Source organism: Talaromyces marneffei, chromosome 4 (assembly GCF_009556855.1).
Source record: "Talaromyces marneffei chromosome 4, complete sequence".
In the NCBI taxonomy this organism is placed as follows: Eukaryota; Fungi; Ascomycota; class Eurotiomycetes; order Eurotiales; family Trichocomaceae; genus Talaromyces; species Talaromyces marneffei.
The window spans coordinates 206,849-229,362 of NC_072351.1; the positions used below are offsets into that span (position 1 = coordinate 206,849).

Sequence of the window (22,514 nt, forward strand, 5' to 3'; positions counted from 1 at the left end):
ACCTCATTAAATTGCTAGTGTTAGTTGATTGATAGTGAATAAATTATATACCCCGCGCCTGCTGTCGCATAGTGCTTGTCTTTTTTTTTCCCTCATCTCCCTCTAACTGACTGTCGTCTCTGCTGGATTACTCACGCAATTCGGTTCAGTTACATCCAGTATTGTTGGCGTAACACTTCGGAATCCAAACATCACGAGAGAGAACGAGTGGACTAATCTGGGAGTTTGCGGAAGACCCAAGAAAGAAAAATACATCATGTCGTCTCAATTCTCTCACCAAGACCACGGCCATCCGCCTCTACCACCCGACTGGAAAGCGCAATGGGTGCCAGAAGAGAATCAATACATGTTTATTAACGAGCGCACCGGTCAGAGATCCTGGCACCACCCCGAAGTACCTCATTCCGGAAATTACGGGTCTGGCACTCGAGATATCGGAGGCCCCCCTGGCCAAGGAAGCTACGGCGGTCCTCCTCCGGGAGGTCGTGGTTATGGTGGTGGTCCTCCTCCTCCTCCTCCGGGCTCTGGCTACGGCGGTCCTCCCCCTCCAGGCGGTCGTGGTTATGGTGGTCCTCCACCTCCTAATTACGGTGGCCCTTCTCCGGCCGGCCGAGGTTATGGTAGTCCAACTCCTCCACAAGGTTATGGCAGCGGTCATCCTCCGCAGGGCTACGGTGCTCCACCTCCGCAAGGATATGGAATCCCAGCGCCAGCACAGCAGAAGAACCATAACTTGGCATACGGTATCGGTGGCGGCGTTCTCGGTGCTGCAGTGGGTGCCTGGGCAATGCATGAGCATGACAAACGTGAGTTATCCATTCTGAAACTGTCTACAAAAGTTTCACCAGACCTAATAATCATATCAACAACAGACAAGGAAGAGGAGAAAGAAGAAGAATGGCGCGAAGAAGAAAAACGTGTGGAACAACACGAACATGTACGGGAACGCGAGCAGGAGCATGAAATCCAGGAACAGCGGCAAGAATTGTACGAAGAACAGCGCGAAATTCAGCGCGAGCGCGACGAGCGCTACGAAGTGGAAGCCCGCTATGAGAATGAACGGCGTTATGATGATGAACGACGCTTCGAGGAGGAGCGATATGAGGATGAGAGGCGCTACGATGATGAGAGACGCTACGAGGACGAGCGCCGGTTCATTGAAGATGAGCGGGTTATCGAGGAGCGATATGATGAAGATCGATGGTGATTTGTTTGATCTTTCATGATTTTAACCTATCCCGGCCGAGTGTTTTGACGTTTTCCTTAGATTTGATAGCATGTTACGAGTTGCCTCATTTCTATATATCCGGTCAATTGATCTTTTCGGTTCCTTTGGACGATTTGATACCTGATCTGCTATCCCACGAATCTCAATATTACTTCTCCTTCAGATAGGCCGTTGCAGACGGCTAAGTCATAACATAGCCAGTTGATGTTCAGCCTGGCATTAGATCATGGTCACTGGTCTACTCTCTTAGACAAGCATGTTACAATTACAATGTTATCCATTGTGCTAAGCAGCTCTATTATCCAAACAATACATCAACAAGATTCCACTATTGAACATGATCAATTCCTGAAGGAAAGTTAAATCCATTGCGCTCGACTATTCCCATTGATTCATGTGACACAATGACTAGAATCAACCACATCACAATAAGCGGTAATCTGACCCAAAGCCACAGCTTGACCACCAGTCAACCGATCCAATGTCGCCTGACTGACCACGAACGCACTAGTTGACGAGTCGACACCCATCACGTAGAGAGACACGCTATTGTAGGTTATATTGTAACAGGCGCCGCAGTTAGGGCTATTCCAACCGGAGATAGTAGGTGAGGCCCCGACGTAAGGGAAATATGGCAATTGGCCTAGAGTGCTGTAGCCTTTGTTTTGGAGGCCATTGGGCCCGTCAGAGCATGCTAATTTGCTGATGGGGAAGGCGGAGTTGTCATATGTTGTGTCGTATTGTACAGATACTGTAGATGTGGCTGCTGCGCTTGCTGAGGGTGTTGTCTCAGCAGGTGCAGCATTGGCAGTCAGTGTTATGAGGGCAGTCACAACGATGACAGGGAAGTTCTTCATATTGCTCAGGTATGAGGCTATAGTTGGACAACAGAAGTTACAAAGAAGATTTTGGATCGTATATTGAAAGTGAGGGAATTGATGCTTCAAAAACGACCGTGAGATCAGGTCGAAAGATCGAGATATTTCAAGTACGATTGAGGAACGAATGTGGTTCTGACTTGGACTAGAGAACGATAAAAGCCTACGTAGGACTGTCCACCTGTTAAATAACTTTCAACGGTCTTCTCCTGTCCAGGTGACTTCCAAATCCTTCGTAGCTGTGGATCATCCATTGTGTCCATCGATATGGTTGTACGTAGCACAAGCCAGATCTGTGCAGCTTGCCCTAGTTCGCATGAATCGATATCGATACACGCGGAATAAATAATTTATGTATGTATAGTTCAAATTCTCCGACACAGGAAGAAGACACTATGAAGGAATTTTAATAATTGGCACGGTATGACTCAGTATAATGGAATTTACGAAGAAAAGGGAATGAGATGTGCTTTGTCCATTCCAGCCACCATTTTGTCGATCTTCACAATATTCTTCTACTATGATATAAGATGAGACAAAATGATGATTATGATTTGAAAGAACGAGAAATGCTATTGGATCTCATGTTGGCAAATACCCACCTATTTTCTCTGTGTCTCACATGCCGATGTAGCTGAGATCAAAATCTACTAGACGGGGCGTTATGTCTTGGCCCCGTGTGACCAGGCCTTGTAGGAATACTCCGAGACATCGAGCCGATCATCAATAGGACTCCGGGCATCGATTTGTCTCAGAGAATATGCAAGAAATGAAAGACTACTTTGATCATCGGGCTTTACATTGACAAGTATGGAGTTGGGCCCAGGCACAGGCGATCGATAACTCAATTATCAATAAAACACTTACATCGAATAAGGCCCAATATTGGATGATGGTCCTCGGAACACTTGTCTTGAAGTTCTAGGTCTTGTCAACATGGATGAAGGACCCAAGGAATTATTTTATGAGGCAGGAGTACCGGAAAGCGCTTCATATCTCATCGGATCAATCACCTCAGGTATCAATGGTCATCAACACAGTCTCGAATTTATCTTGTGTTTCATTGAATGTTTATGATTGCGGACAAAGAAGAGCTAGATCAATATAGCACTCTCCTCTCCCACATGTGTAGATCTTCGTCATCTTTGTTCCACCGAATTTTGTTGTTTACATCGAGATGCGCACCGTGGTCGGATATGGAAATGATGGCACTAGTATGTCGAATTTCCTCTTGGCTGAGTCCACCCGGATCGCGAGGAATCCACAGTTGAGGTGTCTCAGCAGTAATACAAGGCTCATAATAAGCATCGGCCAGCTCTTTTTCCAAATATTCAATTTGAATGTGATCCCTACGGACTTTCCGTCGAAGATCTGCATAGTCTCGATAAAGATTTGGATGAAACCATTTCCAGATTCGGCCGTGTCGAGTCATTGCATGTCGGTAGGCTTCTACCGCTTCTTGATTCAATTGAATCTCTTCCTCCTCAGTATCAAGAGAGCGCGGGAGAAAGTTCATAAGTGGTCTCAGCATGTCATTGAGAGAGATGTGGGCGAGGATGGTGAGAATCGTGTAAAATGCCATTATTATCAACGGTCCAATTGCCGCTTTGATAGAGAACAGTCCAATCATGCAGATTTCTGCCAAGTATACCCCAGTGAGCAAATGTTGTAGAGCTCGTGGGTATATTAGACCCTTGGTATCGATATCCAGATCGTATACGAACAGGAGGTTATAGCGGTAGGCTTGGTAAACGAGGAAAAGCCCAATGAAGGCAAACCCGAGAATGAGAGGCGCTATGCATGAGTAAGTCAAAGCAATGACACCCATGTTTGTAAATACGGGGAGGATACTGCCCCAGCTGACTCCCGCCAATTGCGTCCAACGTTTAAACAAGCGTCGTGGAGTTGTCGCAAAAAACATAGATAGGATCTTAAACATTAGTGCACTCATGATTTGCACAACGGCAGCCGAGCTCATCGACAACCCTTGCAGTAAAAAGTAAGAAATATAAAAGTTGGATGCCTTGGGGAGATTTTGCGCCAGCAGATCCTTTGCCGACAATGGATTTTTGATAATCTGGCTCACAGCTGCCGAAGCTGCAGATGTGATTGTCGTTACCAGGAACACTTGTACAACTTGAAAACAGAAGTGTGCGGATTGGGTAAATAGCTCCACCCGAGACAGAGAAGGCAAGCCAGCTTTCCTGGCGCAGACTTTGAATTACAGCATAGTCAGCTCCAGCTCAGAATTACCAGACAGTAGGGGTCGATTACTTACGCCGGCAAATAGGAGGCACTAGCGACATGAGCAGAATTAACGCGGCCGATGGTAACAAACCTGTTATAATGCCTTCGATAAAACCAGGAAGATGAGCTAGCCAACCCAGGAATGGGATCAAGTTCGCAAGATATGTGACATTTGAGATAGTACCAACGATGGCAGCAGGAATAGACCAAAAGATGATCAAAGCAGCAATTCCACCTTGCACCATAAACATGCGAACAATTCTCTGCCACCAGCTCAAGTTCAGAGCAGACCATATTACTTCGCGGGGTGCTATTCCTGCATAACGAGGGGTCATATGCATTGGCTGGTGATGGGACAGAGTTTGCAGTGCAACTTGAGCATCTGACTGCGTCTTGAATTCGACGAAGACCGCGGTGAGGTATTTTGCATCTCCATCTCGGTGTTTTTGCTGCAGTTCTTCGACTTCCTTGATTGCCACGGCGAGGCGAGAACGATAGTACTGAACACTGTCAACCTTCTTTCCGAAAAAGCTGACACGATGCATGGGTCGTTTAATCTTCGTAGCCGTCAATGGGTCAGCCAACTCGTAGTCATCGCATACGTTGAGACTATTCTTCTCTTTGGTAACTTCTGCTTTTAGTCGAGCAGCATTGGCGCGACGTATGAGTTTGATCTCTGCTTTCTCAAGGCTATAAGCTAATTTGTCCCGTTGGTCAACCTTTTTATTGAGCTCTTTGCAATCCGAGGTAATCCAGATACGGCAAATGCTATCGCCAAAAACTTGACGCAGCTTCTTTTCACTTTTGTAAGACTCGGGTACCGACATGAAAAGCACCGTCCGGGACGAAATGCGGTTCACGTAGGCAGGTGAGTTGAGGTATGTTTGCCGCAGGTTGGCGTAGAAAAGGCTCTCGCGAGTGACCACAAAAAATACATACGCTGCAAAATGGTCAACGTGAGATCCGTATTATATGACGCAGGTCAATAATGACTCTCCGATATACGTACTGAAATAGATTATTCCCATCACAACATGCGCATAATATCTTGTTGGGCTGACGACATTACTAAAGCTGAATTGGTCCATTTGAGAGTTGCCAGCCCCACCAGTAGCATGAACGGGTAACAGCACAGGCCAGAGGATTATGATTCCTGCGAAACAGATGATGCACAAGTTCCTTAAGAAGCGCAAGAAAAGATAGCCATCGAGGGAGGAATGATGCAGAACGTGAGAATCGGATATTTGGAAGAAAGCACCAAACCAGTTGAGGAATCCCCGTGGCAGCTCCGGGCTCCGTTCACTGTCTGATGATTAGACTGGCAGAGCGTAATACCGATACATAGAGAGATCATACTGGTGATGAAGATTTGGTAGATGGGACCGAGGCGAGTACCAACGCTGCTGATTGCGACGACAGATGAGGAACAAGCCAAACCAGAAACCGGCAATCACCAGCGCAGGAAGTAGAGTAGACAACAGGGCGGAATCTGATGTTGAGCCAACGCCTGTCAAACCCTCGACGATATTTCCCGATGCTGAGCTCGCATTACCGCGAGAAGAACCGATATTGGGATCATTGTTAGGGTCCTGAACATTAATTATGAGCAGGGATAAAGATGTCACGGAGAGAATCGAACATACTATAATACTATCACGTCTAATTATATAGTCAAGCATCAGGCCAGCCATAATTATGGGCAGCGGACAGCAGACTGTCACCGTATCCGACGAGGATTCGAAAATGCTTGTTCCGACCACATGGCTCCAGCTTCCAGAAATAACATAGAGGGGCGGGCAGCCAGACTATTTATGAAGACTCGTCCGTCTGCGCTCTGTACTATCATGTAAGTGACCTATCAGTCCGGGCTCCGCAGAACCGGGTCTTCAAAGTGAAGGTTCTAGTGTTCCCCACTGCTGGCGCCACAAGGAAGGCATGTTCCGATGTTTGTTGCTGAAAGCTAGTCTGGAGTCTGGAGCCTGGACTCGGCTCTGAGTCTGGCGCACTCGTAGTGCACAGAAATGGATCTATCAACTCTGCAAGGCCGGCCCCAGACCAATCAGATGGCGAGAGGGCAGTGTGCCAGCCGCGGCAGTTCATTTCCAGGATCCATGATTGATTTATTAATTCCAAGAACGATGGCGTCGTGTAGTACAAGCCCTGATGCTACGATGCTGTAGTTGATCCTCGAAGAATGAAATCGGGCTTCGAAGATCGCGCTGGATTCCAAGGTTGGGTTGGTAGTCGCAGCAATCCAGATCCCGTGACTCCTCCAGGCACTTGCCCAAGTTTCCTTCAGGGGATCTCAATGTCAACAACAACTTATGCTCCCTTCACACATCAACATCGACAGCACTGCCAATCAGGCCTTACCAATGTACATCATCGTTCTCATCAACGATGATTCGATAATTGACTGCCATGTTACACGGGGCGGGTTGAATGCCAGCACGGGGCTAGGCTGATGTGTCAATTTCGTTTCTGCAAAGGAGCAGCAACTCGATTAGGATTCGCGTTCTTGTCACGCGCTAGCAACTGCCGAGCAGATTAATCATTACAGAGTACGTATTTTGGCATCGGACGCGCAGATACAACTACGTTCCCCTCTCATTTGACTGGCCGGTAAACTGTAACTCGACCGATCCCCCGTCTAGTGCAAAATTGCAAATGTTCCGCACAATTACCGCAATGACACGATCCTGTCAAATTTCAATCCATCATCGTGAAAAATACTCCGTAAGGCTAGCTAACCTTTGAAAACGAAAAGGAGAACCCTTATTTTAGCGTCGAATCTGACCCACCACCACACGAGGTCAAAGTGCAAAATTCGAGACGAGGTGGAACCATGGCAGATACCGAAACAACACGGGCAAATGAGCATGTCATATCTAGCAAGTAGCGTCAAGCTAAGCACCACAGACAGCAATAAGCGTACGACGGTGTGTACCTCGGGCGCCAAATAGTTCGCCTTTCCAAAGTTTCCATCGATCAGCGAGGTCGATGCTCATTTTTGATCTCCACCCTTCAGTCGCTTCATGACACTAGTACTACAGTATGCAAACATGTCCACCTTTCTTCTCTTCGTTCTATCATTCAATGATTTGATTTGACCGAATTATCCCCGGTAAGGTTTGAACTAGAAAAGCCACCTTATTTGAGGCTAGGATAATATGATTAATATCCACCCAGCAATTTTACTACGAGTAGGGGCCCCTCAGATGTACTGTACAGGTATTCGGAGTTGCTGAGTGCATAGAATTACAGATCAACCGGGCCAATGAAATCTATTCAGGATGTATGGTCGGATTAGAGGATGTGTCAATCGCATTGCTCTAAACCCGGTAACAAGCCGTGACTATTTGCCTTCAGAAGCCAATTGGCCTTTTCTTCCATAGGGCTACATGGCCGACGGAGAGGTTTTCTGATAAAGACAAACTTGGCAGTGAGATCATCGAATGATATGATGAGCGTGTTGTGACAAGAGGTATGGTTATTGAATATCCAAGTCGTTCGTCCAGTGTTTGAAATTGAGTTCCAAAGGGTAGGCAGATCTTTTTTGTCTGCAAATTTGGCACATCAAGACACTTCTACTCTCCTGGACTTCCTATCTGAAATGATCTTATGTAGATATGGTTCCGTTTATGATAAAACATGTACGTTATTCCCCAATTATATTGCAGTTTAAACCACCAAATTTGATGCTGTCCTTGTGTGGCCTTTGAGATCATGCAAAACCGAATCTTGAACTGGCTGTTGGTGCTATGCTCTACGTCCATCTTGCAGCTAATGCCACTATCAACCTGAAGATGAGCACAATCTCAAGAACTAGTAGCATACAGGCTGCCAGCATTCGACATAAAATCGATCTCATAGCTGCAGATCTGCATTGATGCAGAAGCCGAGCGTTCTAGAATCGAGCAACACCTTAAGCAATTACTGTTGCGTCGACCAGTTGTTGATGTCGTAGAATGCATTGTAACGATTCCATTGGGTGTGAGGTGTAGGCAGGCCAGACAAGTCGTGTAACTTCGGTTAGCCACTGTCATGAGGGCTTCTCTTCCCTCCCTCTGAACCTTTACGAGCTTGGCACTCGTATGAATTGATTATATCGGACAAATGGGTACCGTCCTTAGGTCTGACTTAGACAATATGTCTGGAGAACCCAAGTCTCAAACCTAAAATTTATTCTTGAGAAAGTGTCAGTATACCAGTTTCAGCCACATGTCATGCGGCTGCGCATATGCAAGGTGACATTTGCTATCACACAACCAGCAGTATGTATGTATGTAGTATGTAGTTGCTGTCTCGAATGGTTCTACACCGCTTGTACTCGTGGATTTCTTGATGTGTCTCCTTACCTTGCCGGTAATAGCGCCTCTTTAATATACATGTTATAGGACTGCTATATTTCTGATTAAGTCCGTATTGTAGCTTTCTGTTGGGTCAATTGAAGCTAGCCCTACTTCCAAACTAGGAAGGTAGGCCAATTAATCTCAGAGTTTCTAGAAAGATCGTTAGAAGGACCCCAGAACATAACGCGGCTTAATATTTATTTAATATTTATTTGCTTAGAGCTGGATCAAGTAGACAGACTGAAAAGTATAACATCTGATGAATATAATGAATGGTATGTGATCGACCTAAGTAGGTAAAAAATCACTATCGATGCCCTCCACGCCAAGCTATTACGTTGCACCTATCACACCGTCCACCGGAATATCTACAGTAACTGTTTTGGAATTTCTATATCAGCACATTCCTTGATCCGGTTATTACGAGTGTGAAAATGAGGAGGAGAAGGGCAAGGCACCTCATTTGCGCCAAGAAGACCTGCATCAGCGCTTGTCAACGGTTGCACTGTTTGGTATTGGCGGGACTCCAGCAGTTGTTATAGCCCTGAAAGCCTTTCCATATTTACATCAAGAGTATCCAGATTGTTTCAATTAACCCGGGAGTTCCCAGCCATATAAAAGCAACCAATGAGTATCTCGAGTACTCCGCACGCTAATATTAACTGAAGGTTGTAGGTACAAGATCAAGAACTTTTGAGAAATAGCTGCTCTGGACGGACCCCAATGGCGTAATAGTAGGCAGCATAGTCATCTACCTATATCTACCTCTCTGCCACCACTCTCCATCTTTTTTAACTTCCTCCGCTCAGACAAGTGTTTATGGGTTGGCCTCACTTCTTGATGAATCATCACTTCGAAGCCTAGAAAAGTAGACTTCCATCCGAGCGCGAGGTTCTCTCATCTCCATCGACTCTTCCTCAGCTGGCTCCTGTTGCTGTTCCGGTGCTTGGAGCAGTGTTTGTTCTGTTGGTGCTGGTAGTTGCTGCTGGAGCAGGAGCTGTTGGTTATGCCACTGCTGGTACTGTAGTTTGCTGGTGGTACTGCCACTGATGCCCCTGCCGAGTCGTTAGTTTGTTCAATGCTGAACTCTTTATACTATGATTAGACACTTACTTGATTGCCACGGTGCCTGGGCATTTGTTGGTGGGGTCCTCCACGCGAATAAATTTCATTTCGAATCCTGTTGGCTAACTGCTCATTTCTCTTGATATACTTTTTTTAGCCATGACTTCTTTGACGCTGGATGAGTGTGAGGTATATACTTACCTCTAGCCCTTCAGCGGCACGCACAACGGCCTGTACGGGTCAGTTGTCTTGTCTCATAACGAGCATATTCCTGTAGAGGTCCACCTTGGCAACTTTTCTGTCGTGTAGGATTTTGCAACACCACCGCAACCACCACAGCCACCACCACAGCCACCGCCGCCAGGGGCGCTTGCACCAAAGGAGGGACCGCTTATCTGCATAGACATTTTTAAAATCGAGGAAGAAGAGGAGGAGGATAGAGATTTAGAAATGAGGAACGAGTCGGTGATCTTGGCTGCCTTGGTAACTGCTGTGATACCGAATGGTGGAGAGAGAGAAGAGAAGAGGGGAGAGGAAAACAAAGAGGGAGGAAAACGACGAGGGGAAAGGTATGATTGCGTATTTGGGAGCGTTTGTCAACAGGATGCCTGATTTTTCAGGATTACAGAGTTGCCCTGTCGACAAACGCTTTGAGAGTGCACCGGGATCAGGATGAGGGATAGGAGAGAAGCTGAGATATTGGTCCTCATATGCCATATTAGCTCCTGTTTCAATATAGATCTCCATATGTGCATCAATATCAGCGCCCATCTTATTAAAAGTGGGATGGCATCTGGTATAACAATAACTCTAAAAGTAGGACTAGATTCACCGTCAGCTAGACTGTCAATGTTATTGATGATAGATAGAGTGATTCGATATCCAAGAAAATGCATTTATTATTCTCGATATCCAACGCCTCGAAATACGATACCATCTCAGACATTGAGCAAACCCCCAACGACACATTATCAAGACTTGTCAGTCCAGCAGAACGCATCAGAAGTCCACGCTCATAATTTGGAAGTGGGGAGAGAAAAAAAAATAAGTTCCTAGACAGAAAAAGAACATATACATGTATTCACAAGAAGGGTTGAAGAGAAGAAAAGGGGGGGTCATGTTTTTGGGGTCAGTAATAAAACAGCGACAAAAGAGTTAGAAGCAACAAGAAATAGAGATGCCCGTCTCGTCTCAAAATAAATGATTATAAAACGACTCCCAATTGCAAATGCTCGCTCGTAGTAGATCCAAAGATCAAAGTCGATTTGAAAAGAATGCAAGCGATGAAGAGGATTATCAAGGGAACATGAAACATAGCACCAAGAGGGGAAAAAAAAGAACAAGTAGCAAGATATTACATCATCAGTCATCGAGAGAATACTTTGACAACTCCATCACCTCCTCCACTGACTACCCATCGGCCATCGCGGCTCCAGACAACGGAGCATACGCCTTCTCCACGCATTAATCGGTGGCTGGTGATTTCTTGGGTGCAGCTTCGCTTTTCCAACGACCAGAACCGTAGACTTGCATCGTGTCCGGCGGAGACGAGTTCGCGACCATCGGGTGACAAGGACAGAGATGAAATGGCAGAGGGGTGGGCTAGCATGGTATACGTGCATTGTCCTATTGAATTATATTAGACGAAAGATTCTCTTAGCAACCCAAGGAAGTTACTAAGACTTACCGCTGTTTGCATCAAAGAATCGGATATATCTGTCCTCGTAGCCACTGATAATGACACCCTCCACGCCACCGCTCGTTCCTGTTGCTCCATGAACAACTGCCTCTTCTTCTGTCAAGGCTCGGTTCGGGTCAAGACTGGCCGTTCCGTCAAAACCAATGGTAGAAGTCACGACAGAGTTAACACCTGTTGACGGCGTTCCATCATATGTTTCCAAACTGGCCATTCCGACAACCTCCTCGCCTGTCCTGGTATCATAGACGAGGATAGATGCATCACTGTACGAAACCACAAAGTTCACTCCCGCAAGGGACAATGGACTGATACATGTTGGTGATGGGGATTCGGTTCGGACGATATTGTGGACAATGGTATAGTGGAAGACTGTACTAGTAGTTGTGTGAGGCTGTGGAGAAGACGGGAAGTTGGATCCAGAAGAGATTGAATTGGCTCGACGGCCGCCGGCACCTCGCCGAGCGCCGGGTTGAGGAGATGTGACTTGTGGCGGTGCGCTCACAGCCCAGACGATAATACGGCCATCGGCACCACCAGAAGCCAGCAAAATGCGATCGGGGCCGCCATAATTGCTGCAAACATCTCCGAATACCGACCCTGCTGTACCAGGTAAGATGCACAACCCCCAAACGGTATCTGTGTGGCCATCCAAAGTTGCTTTTGGATCAACTCGGCCACGCTCCCAGACTCGAATGCTGGCATCCTGTCCACCTGAGAAGACCCATCCGTCACCTACAGCACGACCACCGTTTGAGAAATTCGGCGAGGCAGGACAAGCGGCAAGCGAGGTGACGGCACCAACATGGCCACGATGTGTGAAATAGCTAGTGATATCCAGGTCGTTGCCGGCACCAGGTCCGAAACTACCATACGAAGCTGGAAGTATCCAACGTTTGATGGTTCCGTCGTCACTACCAGTACATATCTCAGGTTCTGATGGACTACCGCCACCAGTAAAGATAACCGATCGTACAACGTCGAGATGGCCACGAAGAGCAAACCGTACTTTGAATGTAGAGTCAATGTTCTGTTGTAATGCACTTGAATCTCTGTCTATAGCACCTTCGCTTTTTCGCCTTGTCGCGCCCGAGCTCTTACGCCGGTGAGATCCGCGTGGGGGTGATTTGGCTGGCACAAAGTTGGCCTTAGGAAACGCATCTGTGTCTGGTCGATGATGCGGTATTGAATCGACTTGCACGTCAGGTGTCGGAGCGGCCTCTTCAAAGTTCCAGCCACCAGTCTCTGATGGGGCATCCTGGGGCTTTTGTTGCTGGGAAGCTTGGGAAGAGCGGGCTAGACTAGACTCATCTGAGTTGCCTTTGTTACTCAAATCGTCAGAAGGAAAATTTTCAACGGCATTTGTTTGGGTCTGGGAGGCAAGGTTTCGACGCTCAGCATGAGCTATTGAAATGGCTGATCGAGGGTTTTCTGCATAATTCGCTGGCATAGACTGGTGGTTCTGCATCGCGGATTCACGAACCATAATATTGTTCTGCTGCTGCTGCTGTTGTTGTTGTTTCTGTCTCTGTTGGTGGTATGCCTCCTCAAGGCTTTGCTGTGGTAACTGTTGTTCTCCGTATAGATTGCCCTGCAAATCCTGGCTTGTGAACTCTGGCGGCGGATGCGAGGCGGGAATAACATGATATGAGACCTCTTGGGCACATTTGCTTAGATATACACGGGACTTTTCGCGTTCCGCATCCTGTCGAAAGTCGGCATGAGCTGGATCGTTCTCCAGTTCTGGGACTAGGAAAGCCGTTTGAGTTTTGTTAGCTATCGAACATTAGCATGTTATCAAAAACATTCAAGCGGCGAGTTCAGTGGGGAACGGACTCTGCGAAATATGCTTCAGACTTTCTCTGGCGACTTCCTTTGGGTCGCGAATCTCCTCGAGCTTCTCTCCATTGCGTAGACTGCGGACCGTTTCCCGCTCTTTTTTCAAGGCAATCTCCAACATTTTGACATGTTTCCCCAAAGACTCATGTAATCGTTTACTTGTTCGTAAATCGCCCTCCAATCGTCCAATCCGAGACTTCATCTCTGCACGCTCAATCTCCCAAGCGTTGCGATCTCGCTCGTGACGATGCCATTCGGTTTGAAGGAAGCGCATGACCCCTAACCAAGAATATCAAAATTAGAACAAAATCGACACACAATCGATGGAGGCATCTTCCTCTTCGGCCGAGTCCGTACCTTGTAATGTGTACTCCGTCCCTTGTGGGTGAGGATGATTTGGCATCCCCTCACCTGGAGCACCCCCGAGTCCTCCTCCGCTGCCAGCCATGGCAGAAGGAGACTGCCAGGCCATGAAGGCAAGTTTCCGCGAGTTGTATTACCAACGTCGTAATATACAATGTTGAGGCAGATGTGACTAGAATCGGCGCTGCGAAAGCACAGACTGTTCGGCGCGGAGGTGTGTTTCGGGATTGTAGTGATCAGCTCCGTAGGAATCGTAGGAACCCTACCGATTACCGTATGGCAGCGCAACGACAGGTGTCTGCATCAGCGAGTCGGCCGAGGAAACGACAGAAATGTAAGCTGTTGTGTTGTGCAACTATAAGTGCGAGTTGCTGTGGGTTGAGACGAGGTGAGGTGGTTGGCTTTGCCGACAAGTAAGTTAAGATGGGGAAGCTGTCTGTCCGTTGCGGTATGGCATTTGCGCGTGTTTAGCTTGGTGCTAGTGCTCCCACAACCATTGGCTGCCAAAATACATCGGCTTGCGTCTAAGCCCCTTTCACTTTTACAGTCATTTCTTACTCAGGAGCGACTTTTACTTGCAATTAACTACTCCCTATTATATTTGCAATTATATATGTGCTGAGCGCTACATGGAATCACAAACAATATACTTTGTTGAAGGGTATCATTGCTACTTATGTAAATCATACTATTCACTGTTCACCGAACATGCATGCTACCAGGAACGTCCAACATCGGTGATAGGCGATGAGTATTGAGCAGCACGATACCTCGAAGAATCGTCGAACAGCGACAGATCCTCACGGAAGCGCCTGCGCCAAGAATCATGCACCGATTCATATTCTTCTGAGTGGACACTAATACTAGGGTCTTCTTCCCTATCCCGACCATACAGTACTTCACATACGCCTCCGACGGGTATATCCATGACGGCGTCAGTGCTCTCGGCCCAGACATCTTTCCACAGTAGATATCCGCTGCCACTAGCACTGTTGGACGATGCAAGGCCTGGTACCCTTCGGTTTTGTGCGGTGGACATTGTCTGACTGGTCGCTGAGCCGGGCTTCAGTTTCTCGCTACCACCGAGCCGCCGCCGCCCTTTACCATCAATGACCGCTATATTAGCTGCTTCATCCACAATGTTTTCAATCGATGTCATCGGAAGTGTCAAGTAACCGGTATTGTAGCATGCAAGAGCAACGTATATGTAAACGAGAAACATGACGAGCCATGCAGGAATGGCAAGCGACCACCATCGGTTTGGGTAATAGTAGATGCCAAGTTGATGAAGAAAGGGGGACGGAAGGTATGACCATAACAGGTACATCACTAGAGATTATTAGCCGTCGGCCATGGCATTTACATTAGTTACTTCACACATACAGAATGCGAAAGAAGACGTAAGGTAGAGCACGAAGCCATAATATTCATACGTTGGCACCTTCGGACTCGCCCTGGGAACCGTTGTCGCGATTCTCGCGGATTTCGCGACTGCAGCTTCCGTATCATTTGGTGTCTCCGCATCAGAGGTATCAGGGGTAGTAGGCCTCGACGTCGTCGTGGAGAACGGTGGTCGCAACAACGAGGTCAAAGACGGCGAAGGAGGAAGGGGTGTCGGCGGTCGATTATAGAAGGGCGGCGCAAATGCATTAGGACCTGTTAGCGAAGATGTGGATTGCATGAATGGTCGATGCATATTGACGCTATGGCTACCCCTTTCATGAGAGTCGTCGTCACCATCCTCGTCGCTGCTTAGATCTTGTAGCTCATCGTCATCGTCATTGAACTCCTCGCCGGTAGAGCCTAGCGATAGATCTTCGGCACCCTCTAATGACTCATTTTCCACGTAGTATTGTGACTGGAACTCGGCATCCTCTGAATCTTCTTGGATCTCTATGCTGGGCGATAGGATCTGCTCAGCATTGGGATTTCTCGTATCGTCCGACAATTCCGTTGGCGATTGTGATTCACTTTTCGGTACACTTGGTGAAGGGCTTGCGCGTATCACAGAATGGGTTGTGCCAGCGCGATTACGCCGAGGCGTAGCTTTCATGTGTAGCGCTTCATCGTCGTCGTTGGGAGTTAGTGTTGCGAGACCAACATCATCTTCTAATTGAGGGAAAGGGGTGACACTGTCGATTCCGGACGATAAGGGCGACAGTTCATCATTCATGCGGGACATTTCTTTGTGGCGATTGTGAGCTTGGCATGATTAGGGGATGAAGGCGCACATTCCTCACGATAGTTGAGACTGTTGATGTTCTGGTTACTCCGTGGAGGTCGAAAGTGCCCACCGCCAAGGACCATTCTGCCGCTTGAAGATATTGATCGCTCTCGCTAACATTGACGAATCATCCTCACCTATTTCCGCATAACTAATAAAATTTCGCTTGATTATGTGACAGATTCTCAATCGCCTTGCTCATGTGATTTTCAATATCAAGTTGACTAGTTAATTGAGGTCACTTGTGTAATGCTTGCGTCCCATGATGTAGCGTCGGTTCGTGCGGGATAATCAGCTACAACGGTTATACGAAGGGATATATATAGGCGTTCGCAATATCTTGAGAGCCGTGTCTAGACTTTATCAAATGTCCGATATTCTCACCATGGCAAAGAATTTGGCGTCGCGATATCCATGGGTCACCAAGCCTTTTATTGTCAGCGCTCCGATGCGGATAATGTCAGGGCCAGCGTTGGCTGTCGCAGTTTCCGGCGCTGGTGGACTGGGATTCATTGGAACTGGCGCGAAAACCCAAGACTCCATGGCAGATTTGCGAGAAGCGTCAATATCAGTTCGGAAATCGCAAGTGTTTTCAACTTTATCTTCTGATGACTCAGTTCTGCCCATTGGCGTTGGCTTCCAGCTATGGAGTGACGATGTCGAGATTGCCGCTGACGCTATAAAAGAACTTAGACCTTGTGCTGCCTGGCTTTTCGCACCGAGAAACGGTCAAAAGGATTTAGACAACTGGTCACTCAAGATTCGCATAGCGTCACCTCAGACACAAATATGGATTCAAATAGGAACTTTGGCTGAGGCAAAACAGCTCCTACGCAGCTCTGAGCTCCCGGATGTAATTGTTGTCCAAGGCTCTGAATCTGGAGGTCATGGTCGCGCCAAAGATGGTCTAGGACTTATCTCTCTTTTTCCAGAGGTGGCGGATTTAGCTCAAGGAAGCCAAATCCCTCTGTTTGCTGCAGGAGGAATCGCCGATGGAAGAGGTGCGGCTGCTGCTTTGTGTTTGGGTGCTTCTGGTATTGTTATGGGAACTCGATTCCTTGCTGCCAGCGAGACACGCATCAGTCGTGGATATCAAAACGAGGTTGTGCGAGCTGACGACGGTGCGGTAAACACTACGCGTACCTTACTTTACAACCACCTTCGGGGCACCTTTGGCTGGCCCGAAGAATACATGCCACGAACGATCATCAACAAATCCTATATAGAGCAACAGGCAGGTACGTCATTCGAGGATCTCAAGAAGCTCCATGATGAGGCTCAGAAAGTCGGTGGCAACGGCTGGGGGCCGGGGGGTAGATTGGCCACTTATGCTGGGGCATCTGTTGGATTGGTTCACGGGGTCAAAGATGCAGCAGCAATTATTCAGGAGGTACAAGAAGCTACGCAAAGAATAATCGGTGGAGTAAGTCAGAATGTTTAAGGTGGACGATCAGCTAGCTCATCTTGATATCCGATAGCGATCACGGTTTTACGAAAAATTGCTAACTAGGGCATGAAGCTCATAGTGACGATGTTCACATCTCACAACGAAATATATTCATAAGCCATATACAATCAAAAAGATCATATACTTTCCAAACAAATAGGGTATCTAATGCAAAAATCAAACGCCAGCCCGTACCTCCCATCAGCCATTATAGCTCTAATTCCTCAACCTCCATCCCACATTCAACACAAGTCTTCACAGTCATCCCCGTCTCGGGATTTTCTGCTTGCCTGCCCCATTCATGCACATGCTTTTTCTTCCCACCAAGATCATCGCCAAAATTGCCGCCAGCAGGTCCCTGCCGATTGCGACGATAAGCCTCGACTCGAGTACGTTTTTTCAGGTCGGTGAGCTTTTGCTTGAACTTGGCTTCTCGCCTGCGCTTCTTTTCTGCTTCTCTCCTTTCAAACTCTGCGTCGAGGGCTTCTGGAGAACCCCATTTCTTGGATGAGAATGCGTACTCTTCAACTTGGAATCGTAAGTAAAGCATCATATCATTCCATGTAGATTTGTGGGGGTTGGGCTTTTTGAGATGCGGCAGGAGATCCTCGTCCTTGAGTTCCGCTATTGGTAGATTAGCTTTCTGTCAGGACATAATAAGCCGGGATAGAACTTACGATCTGTCAGAAGATAATCCTCCCTTGCCTCAGTCTTGGTCAACATGCTATACTTTTCAGGGAATTTGTCTTTGCAGGTGTTGCACACGCAGCATTTGAAGGCTTCTTCCCATTTCCAATCAATCTCCAGGCTGCCGCACTCTCTACACGCCCTCTGGCTAGCCTTCTCATCAAGCACACTCAAGCCAGGCTCGAATGGGCCGGCTTTATTTCTCCTCAAATCGTCTAAAAGGAGATTCCTCTCCCATTCTTTCTGAGTCATATTCGCCGGTTTCTGCTCCTTCCCATCGGTCACATGTAATGCTTTGTTATGTGGATCATCCTCTTGCGTCAAGAAACCACCCTTTGTATCAGTCATCTTACTGAACTCGTATTCGACATATTTGGAGAATGCGCGAGCGGGTTTGATGCTCTCGAGAGGTCGGTTGTTGGCTGCATCGCGGAGTGTAGAGGGTCCTTGGGTTGATGTCATTGTGTTGAAGGACCGCTTTACGCCGGACACTTTGGACGGGACTGCTGGCTGGCCTGCTGCTGCTTCAGCTTCGCGTTGCTCACGTATAGCCTTGGCTTTCATTCGGTTGATTTCCTACTCAAAGTTAGACCATTGGATTAATGCAGAGGGGTGTAGAGACATAGTTACTATTCGACGCTGTTGTTCTGGTGTGATAGGTCCTCGCGGGAGTTTGCCGTGTTGAGCCGCCGAGGCAGGCGGAGTCGTAGATCTCTCCATGGTGCTAAATGCCTTCTGAATGTACACGATTTCTTCAATGTTGACAGAAGAAAAATGAAGCTTCCAGATAACGGTCTGGATTCCGCAGGCTACAGCCGGCCAGCCAATTACGTATGACTTCATCCGGACCAACCCACTTGCACAACTTCCCCGATTGGTTAGCCTCTACATCTACATTACATTTACTACGATGAGAGAAAAGAGATCAGGTGAATATACAAGTTGGTATCAATTGTATTCTGAAGGTTAGAATATTTATCAAGAATTGGATTGAGCAGCGTCCGCCTGCCATGCCCTCTTGAAGATGCCCGCTAATCTTAGAGATTCCACTGTATCCTTTGTCCGTAACTCTAAGAATCCTTCCAAATCTTTCCAAAACTCCTCGGTTTGCAAGACTTCAGATCCACTGGCTCCCTCCGCCGGCTTGGAGGGGTATGGTACTGTCTCTGCTATCTTAGCCCCTGCTCCAGCCGGAGATTCTGTCACTTCCGGCTTGACTGATGCGCCTCCCATAATCATAATACCGAATTCAACTGTTTTACCTCCGCTGAGGACTTCGGGTTCTGAATCGCCCAGGATTTCAGCTAGGGTTCGTTCTGCGCTTCCGCCAACTGGTTTCTTCTTATATAATATCTTGATCTTATCTGCTGCTGGTGACTGCGTCCCGTCGGCCGCAACGGTTCGCTGACGCACTGCTTCGCGCAAGTCGTGGATGGTTGTTGTTGTGAGGGGGACATTGTCCAGTGACACTTCGAGAACAGGGTTTCGTGCGGATTTCAATTGAACGGTTACTGACTTCGCGGATCCTGGAGCAGCTGCGGTCTTGATTTTCTTTGCCATTGGAGAGTGTGGGGGTTGAAGGCGGGGAAGTGTATACTGTAGCAGGGTAAGAGTCAGCGCGGTGTTTTTCTTTTACAGAGAAATTCCAGCTCAGGCTCGGGATTTCAAGTGGAAAATAGAGACTCGATCCATCGAGAAGCGCAGGACTTACTGGCACTGGCAGCCGTGTCGTCACAGGGTCGGCAACATAGTCGTACGGTAGCCTGATGGGCTTTGTGTCCACCGACTGGAGGAAGCTTCTAGTAAATGATATTTCGGTCATTTCGGATGCTGTAACGTTGCAATTTGCAATGCGGAGTATATTTTCGACGGTGAAGAAAAGACAGTGTAATCGATACAATGACGCTTCATCAGAGAGAACTCTCAGAGGCCAGTTCCACCGCCCACAAACAGTGGAGCCGGTTCTGCCGAGCCACACCGCTTTGATACCGGGAAAAAAAAAATGTTTAGTTCTCTTATCGTTCGGCTTGGTGAGATTTGCTCCATGAATTTTATCAATATCAATTCTTTTTTTTCCTGTTGATTTTCATACCACAAAAATGGGTGTCGGTCGTCGAATGAAGAAACAGGGACCTCCTGCTCCATTGGATCAGGCTACCATCAACCTCATCAAGAAACGAAAGGCTGCTGAAGCTGAAGCCAAAGCAGAAGGCGGGAAAAAACGACGAAAGGCAGTCGCAGAATCCGAGCCCGAGGTCGAACCTGAGACCAAGAAGATCAAGACAAAGGTAGTCAAGGCCAAGGCTAATGGTGCCACGGCCAATGGAAAACCCGGTAAAGAACAGAAATCAGCCGTCGTCGCAGCGCCCAAGAAAACTCCTGCAAAGGCCGAGAAGAGCAAAAAGTCAGCAAAGAAGGTTGTTGAGCCCGAACCGGAATCGGAAGACGGTGGCGATGACGATGACAGCTGGGGCAGCGGCAGTGCTCCCAATCTGGATCAATTAATGCAAGACGAATTTGACGAATTAGACGACATCAGTGAGGGATCTGATGCGGAAGAGGGCAAATTCGACGAAGGATCGGTATTCGACTCTGAAGAGGAGGACCACCCACGAGAGAAGATGTTTTCAGATGACGAAGATGAATCAGATGCTGAAGAGAAGCTCACGGCTGCGAACATTGAAGGGCTATCCCGAAAGCTCGACGAGCAGCGCCAATTGGAGGAAGAAGAGGCCAGGCAAGAAATGCAAGACTCAGCCATGCAGACTAATATTGCCGGCGAACGTCCCGACATTTTTGGCGAAGCGGATACGGCAGCAAAAGCAGGTATCGCGCCAAACATGCAGCTACTTCGTACACGCATTACAGATACTTTGAGAGTTTTGGGTGATTTAGCAACTCTTGGCCAGCCTGGAAAATCTCGCGCAGACTACATGCAGCTTTTGCTAGATGATATCTGCACATATTACGGCTATACCCCCTATCTGGCCGAAAAGCTCATGTCGCTCTTCACTCCTATGGAAGCATTTGCCTTTTTCGAGGCGAACGAGATCCCTCGTCCCGTGGTCATTCGTACCAACACTTTGCGCACCAATCGTCGCACCCTTGCACAGGCTTTGATCAATCGAGGTGTTGTTTTGCAACCTGTCGGTAAATGGTCCAAAGTCGGTTTACAAGTTTTCGAATCTGCAGTCCCTCTTGGTGCCACCCCCGAATACCTTGCAGGACACTACATTCTGCAAGCTGCATCATCTTTCCTTCCCGTCATGGCGCTTGCTCCACAAGAAAACGAGCGCGTTCTCGATATGGCCTCTGCTCCCGGCGGTAAGACAACATACATTTCCGCCTTGATGCGCAACACCGGTATTGTCGTGGCCAATGATGCCAGCAAAGTCCGTACCAAGGGTTTGATTGGTAACATTCACCGTCTTGGCTGCAAGAATACTATTGTCTGCAACTACAACGGTCAAGAAGCTTTCCCCAAGATCCTTGGTGGCTTTGACCGAGTCTTACTTGACGCTCCCTGTACCGGTACCGGTGTCATTTCCAAGGATCCCAGTGTCAAGACAAACAAGACAGAACGTGATTTCTTGGCTATCCCGCACATGCAAAGACAACTTTTACTTGCCGCGATCGACTCGACGGACCATCACTCCAAGACTGGTGGTTACATTGTTTATTCGACATGTAGTGTCACAGTTGAAGAAAATGAGCAGGTTGTTCAATACGTCCTACGCAAACGCCCGAATGTCAAAATCGTGGATACTGGTCTTGGAAGCTTCGGCTCAGAGGGTTTCACCAGCTACATGGGCAAGAAGTTTGATGAGAAGATGACTTTGACTAGACGCTACTTCCCACACAGAGAGAACGTTGATGGTTTCTTTGTCTGCAAACTCAAGAAGACTGGCCCCAGCCCCGGTGCTAGCAAGACTAATGGTGCCACTGCTAATAATGGCGTGAAATCCGACAAATCTGCATCGGAAGCCGACGATACAGACGCCGAGGTCATTGACAAGACACCAATCACAGATGAGAACGGAGTCGCTGTCGGTGAAGAAGCCTTTGGACCTTTCGACGAAGAGGAAGACGCGGAACTCATTGCTCGGGCTGAACGTAACCGTCTAAGGAGGAAGGGTATCAATCCCAAGGCAGTCTTGGACAAGAAGGCTAAGAGGGATGAAAAGAAGCCCAAGCAAGAGGATATCGCAGCCAGCTCTGCGTCTGAGAAGGACCCATCTGCCGGAGAGGAGGAGAGTTTAGACAAGAAAAAGAAAGGCTCCAAGAAGGAAAAGAAGCCTGCTGAAACTGAAACTCGGGAGGAGAAACCATCCGTGGATGTATCGTCTTCGACTTCTTCCTCGAAATCGAAGAAGACTAAAAAGGCAAAGAAGTAGAGATTAGATGATGAAAAAAAGTTTCCTCCTCTGCTTTCCATCTGCTCTAGTGCTTTGTTGTGATCTTATGTTTACAGGCATTGGGTTGGGCGTT

General features: G+C 47.7%; 10 protein-coding genes across 10 annotated transcripts; 3 read left to right on the top strand and 7 right to left on the bottom strand.

The window, feature by feature from the left end:
• Nucleotides 1-256: 256 nt before the first annotated feature.
• On the top strand, nucleotides 257-1,207 carry EYB26_005137 (uncharacterized protein; the record flags this gene model as incomplete). The annotated part of the gene is made up of 2 exons (XM_054264427.1): nucleotides 257-806; nucleotides 873-1,207. 2 exons carry the CDS (start codon nucleotides 257-259, stop codon nucleotides 1,205-1,207), a joined length of 885 nt encoding a protein of 294 aa, XP_054120402.1.
• Nucleotides 1,208-1,620: 413 nt separating this feature from the next.
• EYB26_005138 (uncharacterized protein) lies at nucleotides 1,621-2,085 on the bottom strand (the record flags this gene model as incomplete). Its single annotated transcript, XM_054264428.1, has 1 exon — nucleotides 1,621-2,085. The coding sequence occupies one exon, from the start codon at nucleotides 2,083-2,085 to the stop codon at nucleotides 1,621-1,623; it is 465 nt and encodes a 154-aa protein (XP_054120403.1).
• Nucleotides 2,086-3,205: 1,120 nt separating this feature from the next.
• Nucleotides 3,206-6,044, bottom strand: EYB26_005139 (uncharacterized protein; the record flags this gene model as incomplete). Its single annotated transcript, XM_054264429.1, has 5 exons — nucleotides 3,206-4,320; nucleotides 4,385-5,293; nucleotides 5,363-5,655; nucleotides 5,710-5,942; nucleotides 5,997-6,044. 5 exons carry the CDS (start codon nucleotides 6,042-6,044, stop codon nucleotides 3,206-3,208), a joined length of 2,598 nt encoding a protein of 865 aa, XP_054120404.1.
• Nucleotides 6,045-9,522: 3,478 nt separating this feature from the next.
• Nucleotides 9,523-9,877, bottom strand: EYB26_005140 (uncharacterized protein; the record flags this gene model as incomplete). Its single annotated transcript, XM_054264430.1, has 2 exons — nucleotides 9,523-9,760; nucleotides 9,819-9,877. 2 exons carry the CDS (start codon nucleotides 9,875-9,877, stop codon nucleotides 9,523-9,525), a joined length of 297 nt encoding a protein of 98 aa, XP_054120405.1.
• Nucleotides 9,878-11,136: 1,259 nt separating this feature from the next.
• Nucleotides 11,137-13,777, bottom strand: EYB26_005141 (uncharacterized protein; the record flags this gene model as incomplete). Its single annotated transcript, XM_054264431.1, has 4 exons — nucleotides 11,137-11,396; nucleotides 11,458-13,242; nucleotides 13,303-13,584; nucleotides 13,663-13,777. The coding sequence occupies 4 exons, from the start codon at nucleotides 13,775-13,777 to the stop codon at nucleotides 11,137-11,139; spliced, it is 2,442 nt and encodes an 813-aa protein (XP_054120406.1).
• A 606-nt stretch (nucleotides 13,778-14,383) lies between these two features.
• EYB26_005142 (uncharacterized protein) lies at nucleotides 14,384-15,850 on the bottom strand (the record flags this gene model as incomplete). The annotated part of the gene is made up of 2 exons (XM_054264432.1): nucleotides 14,384-14,997; nucleotides 15,052-15,850. The coding sequence occupies 2 exons, from the start codon at nucleotides 15,848-15,850 to the stop codon at nucleotides 14,384-14,386; spliced, it is 1,413 nt and encodes a 470-aa protein (XP_054120407.1).
• A 427-nt stretch (nucleotides 15,851-16,277) lies between these two features.
• Nucleotides 16,278-17,333, top strand: EYB26_005143 (uncharacterized protein; the record flags this gene model as incomplete). Its single annotated transcript, XM_054264433.1, has 1 exon — nucleotides 16,278-17,333. One exon carries the CDS (start codon nucleotides 16,278-16,280, stop codon nucleotides 17,331-17,333), a length of 1,056 nt encoding a protein of 351 aa, XP_054120408.1.
• Nucleotides 17,334-17,547: 214 nt separating this feature from the next.
• EYB26_005144 (uncharacterized protein) lies at nucleotides 17,548-18,746 on the bottom strand (the record flags this gene model as incomplete). Its single annotated transcript, XM_054264434.1, has 3 exons — nucleotides 17,548-17,963; nucleotides 18,017-18,602; nucleotides 18,657-18,746. The coding sequence occupies 3 exons, from the start codon at nucleotides 18,744-18,746 to the stop codon at nucleotides 17,548-17,550; spliced, it is 1,092 nt and encodes a 363-aa protein (XP_054120409.1).
• A 258-nt stretch (nucleotides 18,747-19,004) lies between these two features.
• EYB26_005145 (uncharacterized protein) lies at nucleotides 19,005-19,848 on the bottom strand (the record flags this gene model as incomplete). Its single annotated transcript, XM_054264435.1, has 2 exons — nucleotides 19,005-19,622; nucleotides 19,738-19,848. 2 exons carry the CDS (start codon nucleotides 19,846-19,848, stop codon nucleotides 19,005-19,007), a joined length of 729 nt encoding a protein of 242 aa, XP_054120410.1.
• A 277-nt stretch (nucleotides 19,849-20,125) lies between these two features.
• EYB26_005146 (uncharacterized protein) lies at nucleotides 20,126-20,916 on the top strand (the record flags this gene model as incomplete). The annotated part of the gene is made up of 2 exons (XM_054264436.1): nucleotides 20,126-20,810; nucleotides 20,873-20,916. 2 exons carry the CDS (start codon nucleotides 20,126-20,128, stop codon nucleotides 20,914-20,916), a joined length of 729 nt encoding a protein of 242 aa, XP_054120411.1.
• Between the last annotated feature and the right edge of the window lie 1,598 nt (nucleotides 20,917-22,514).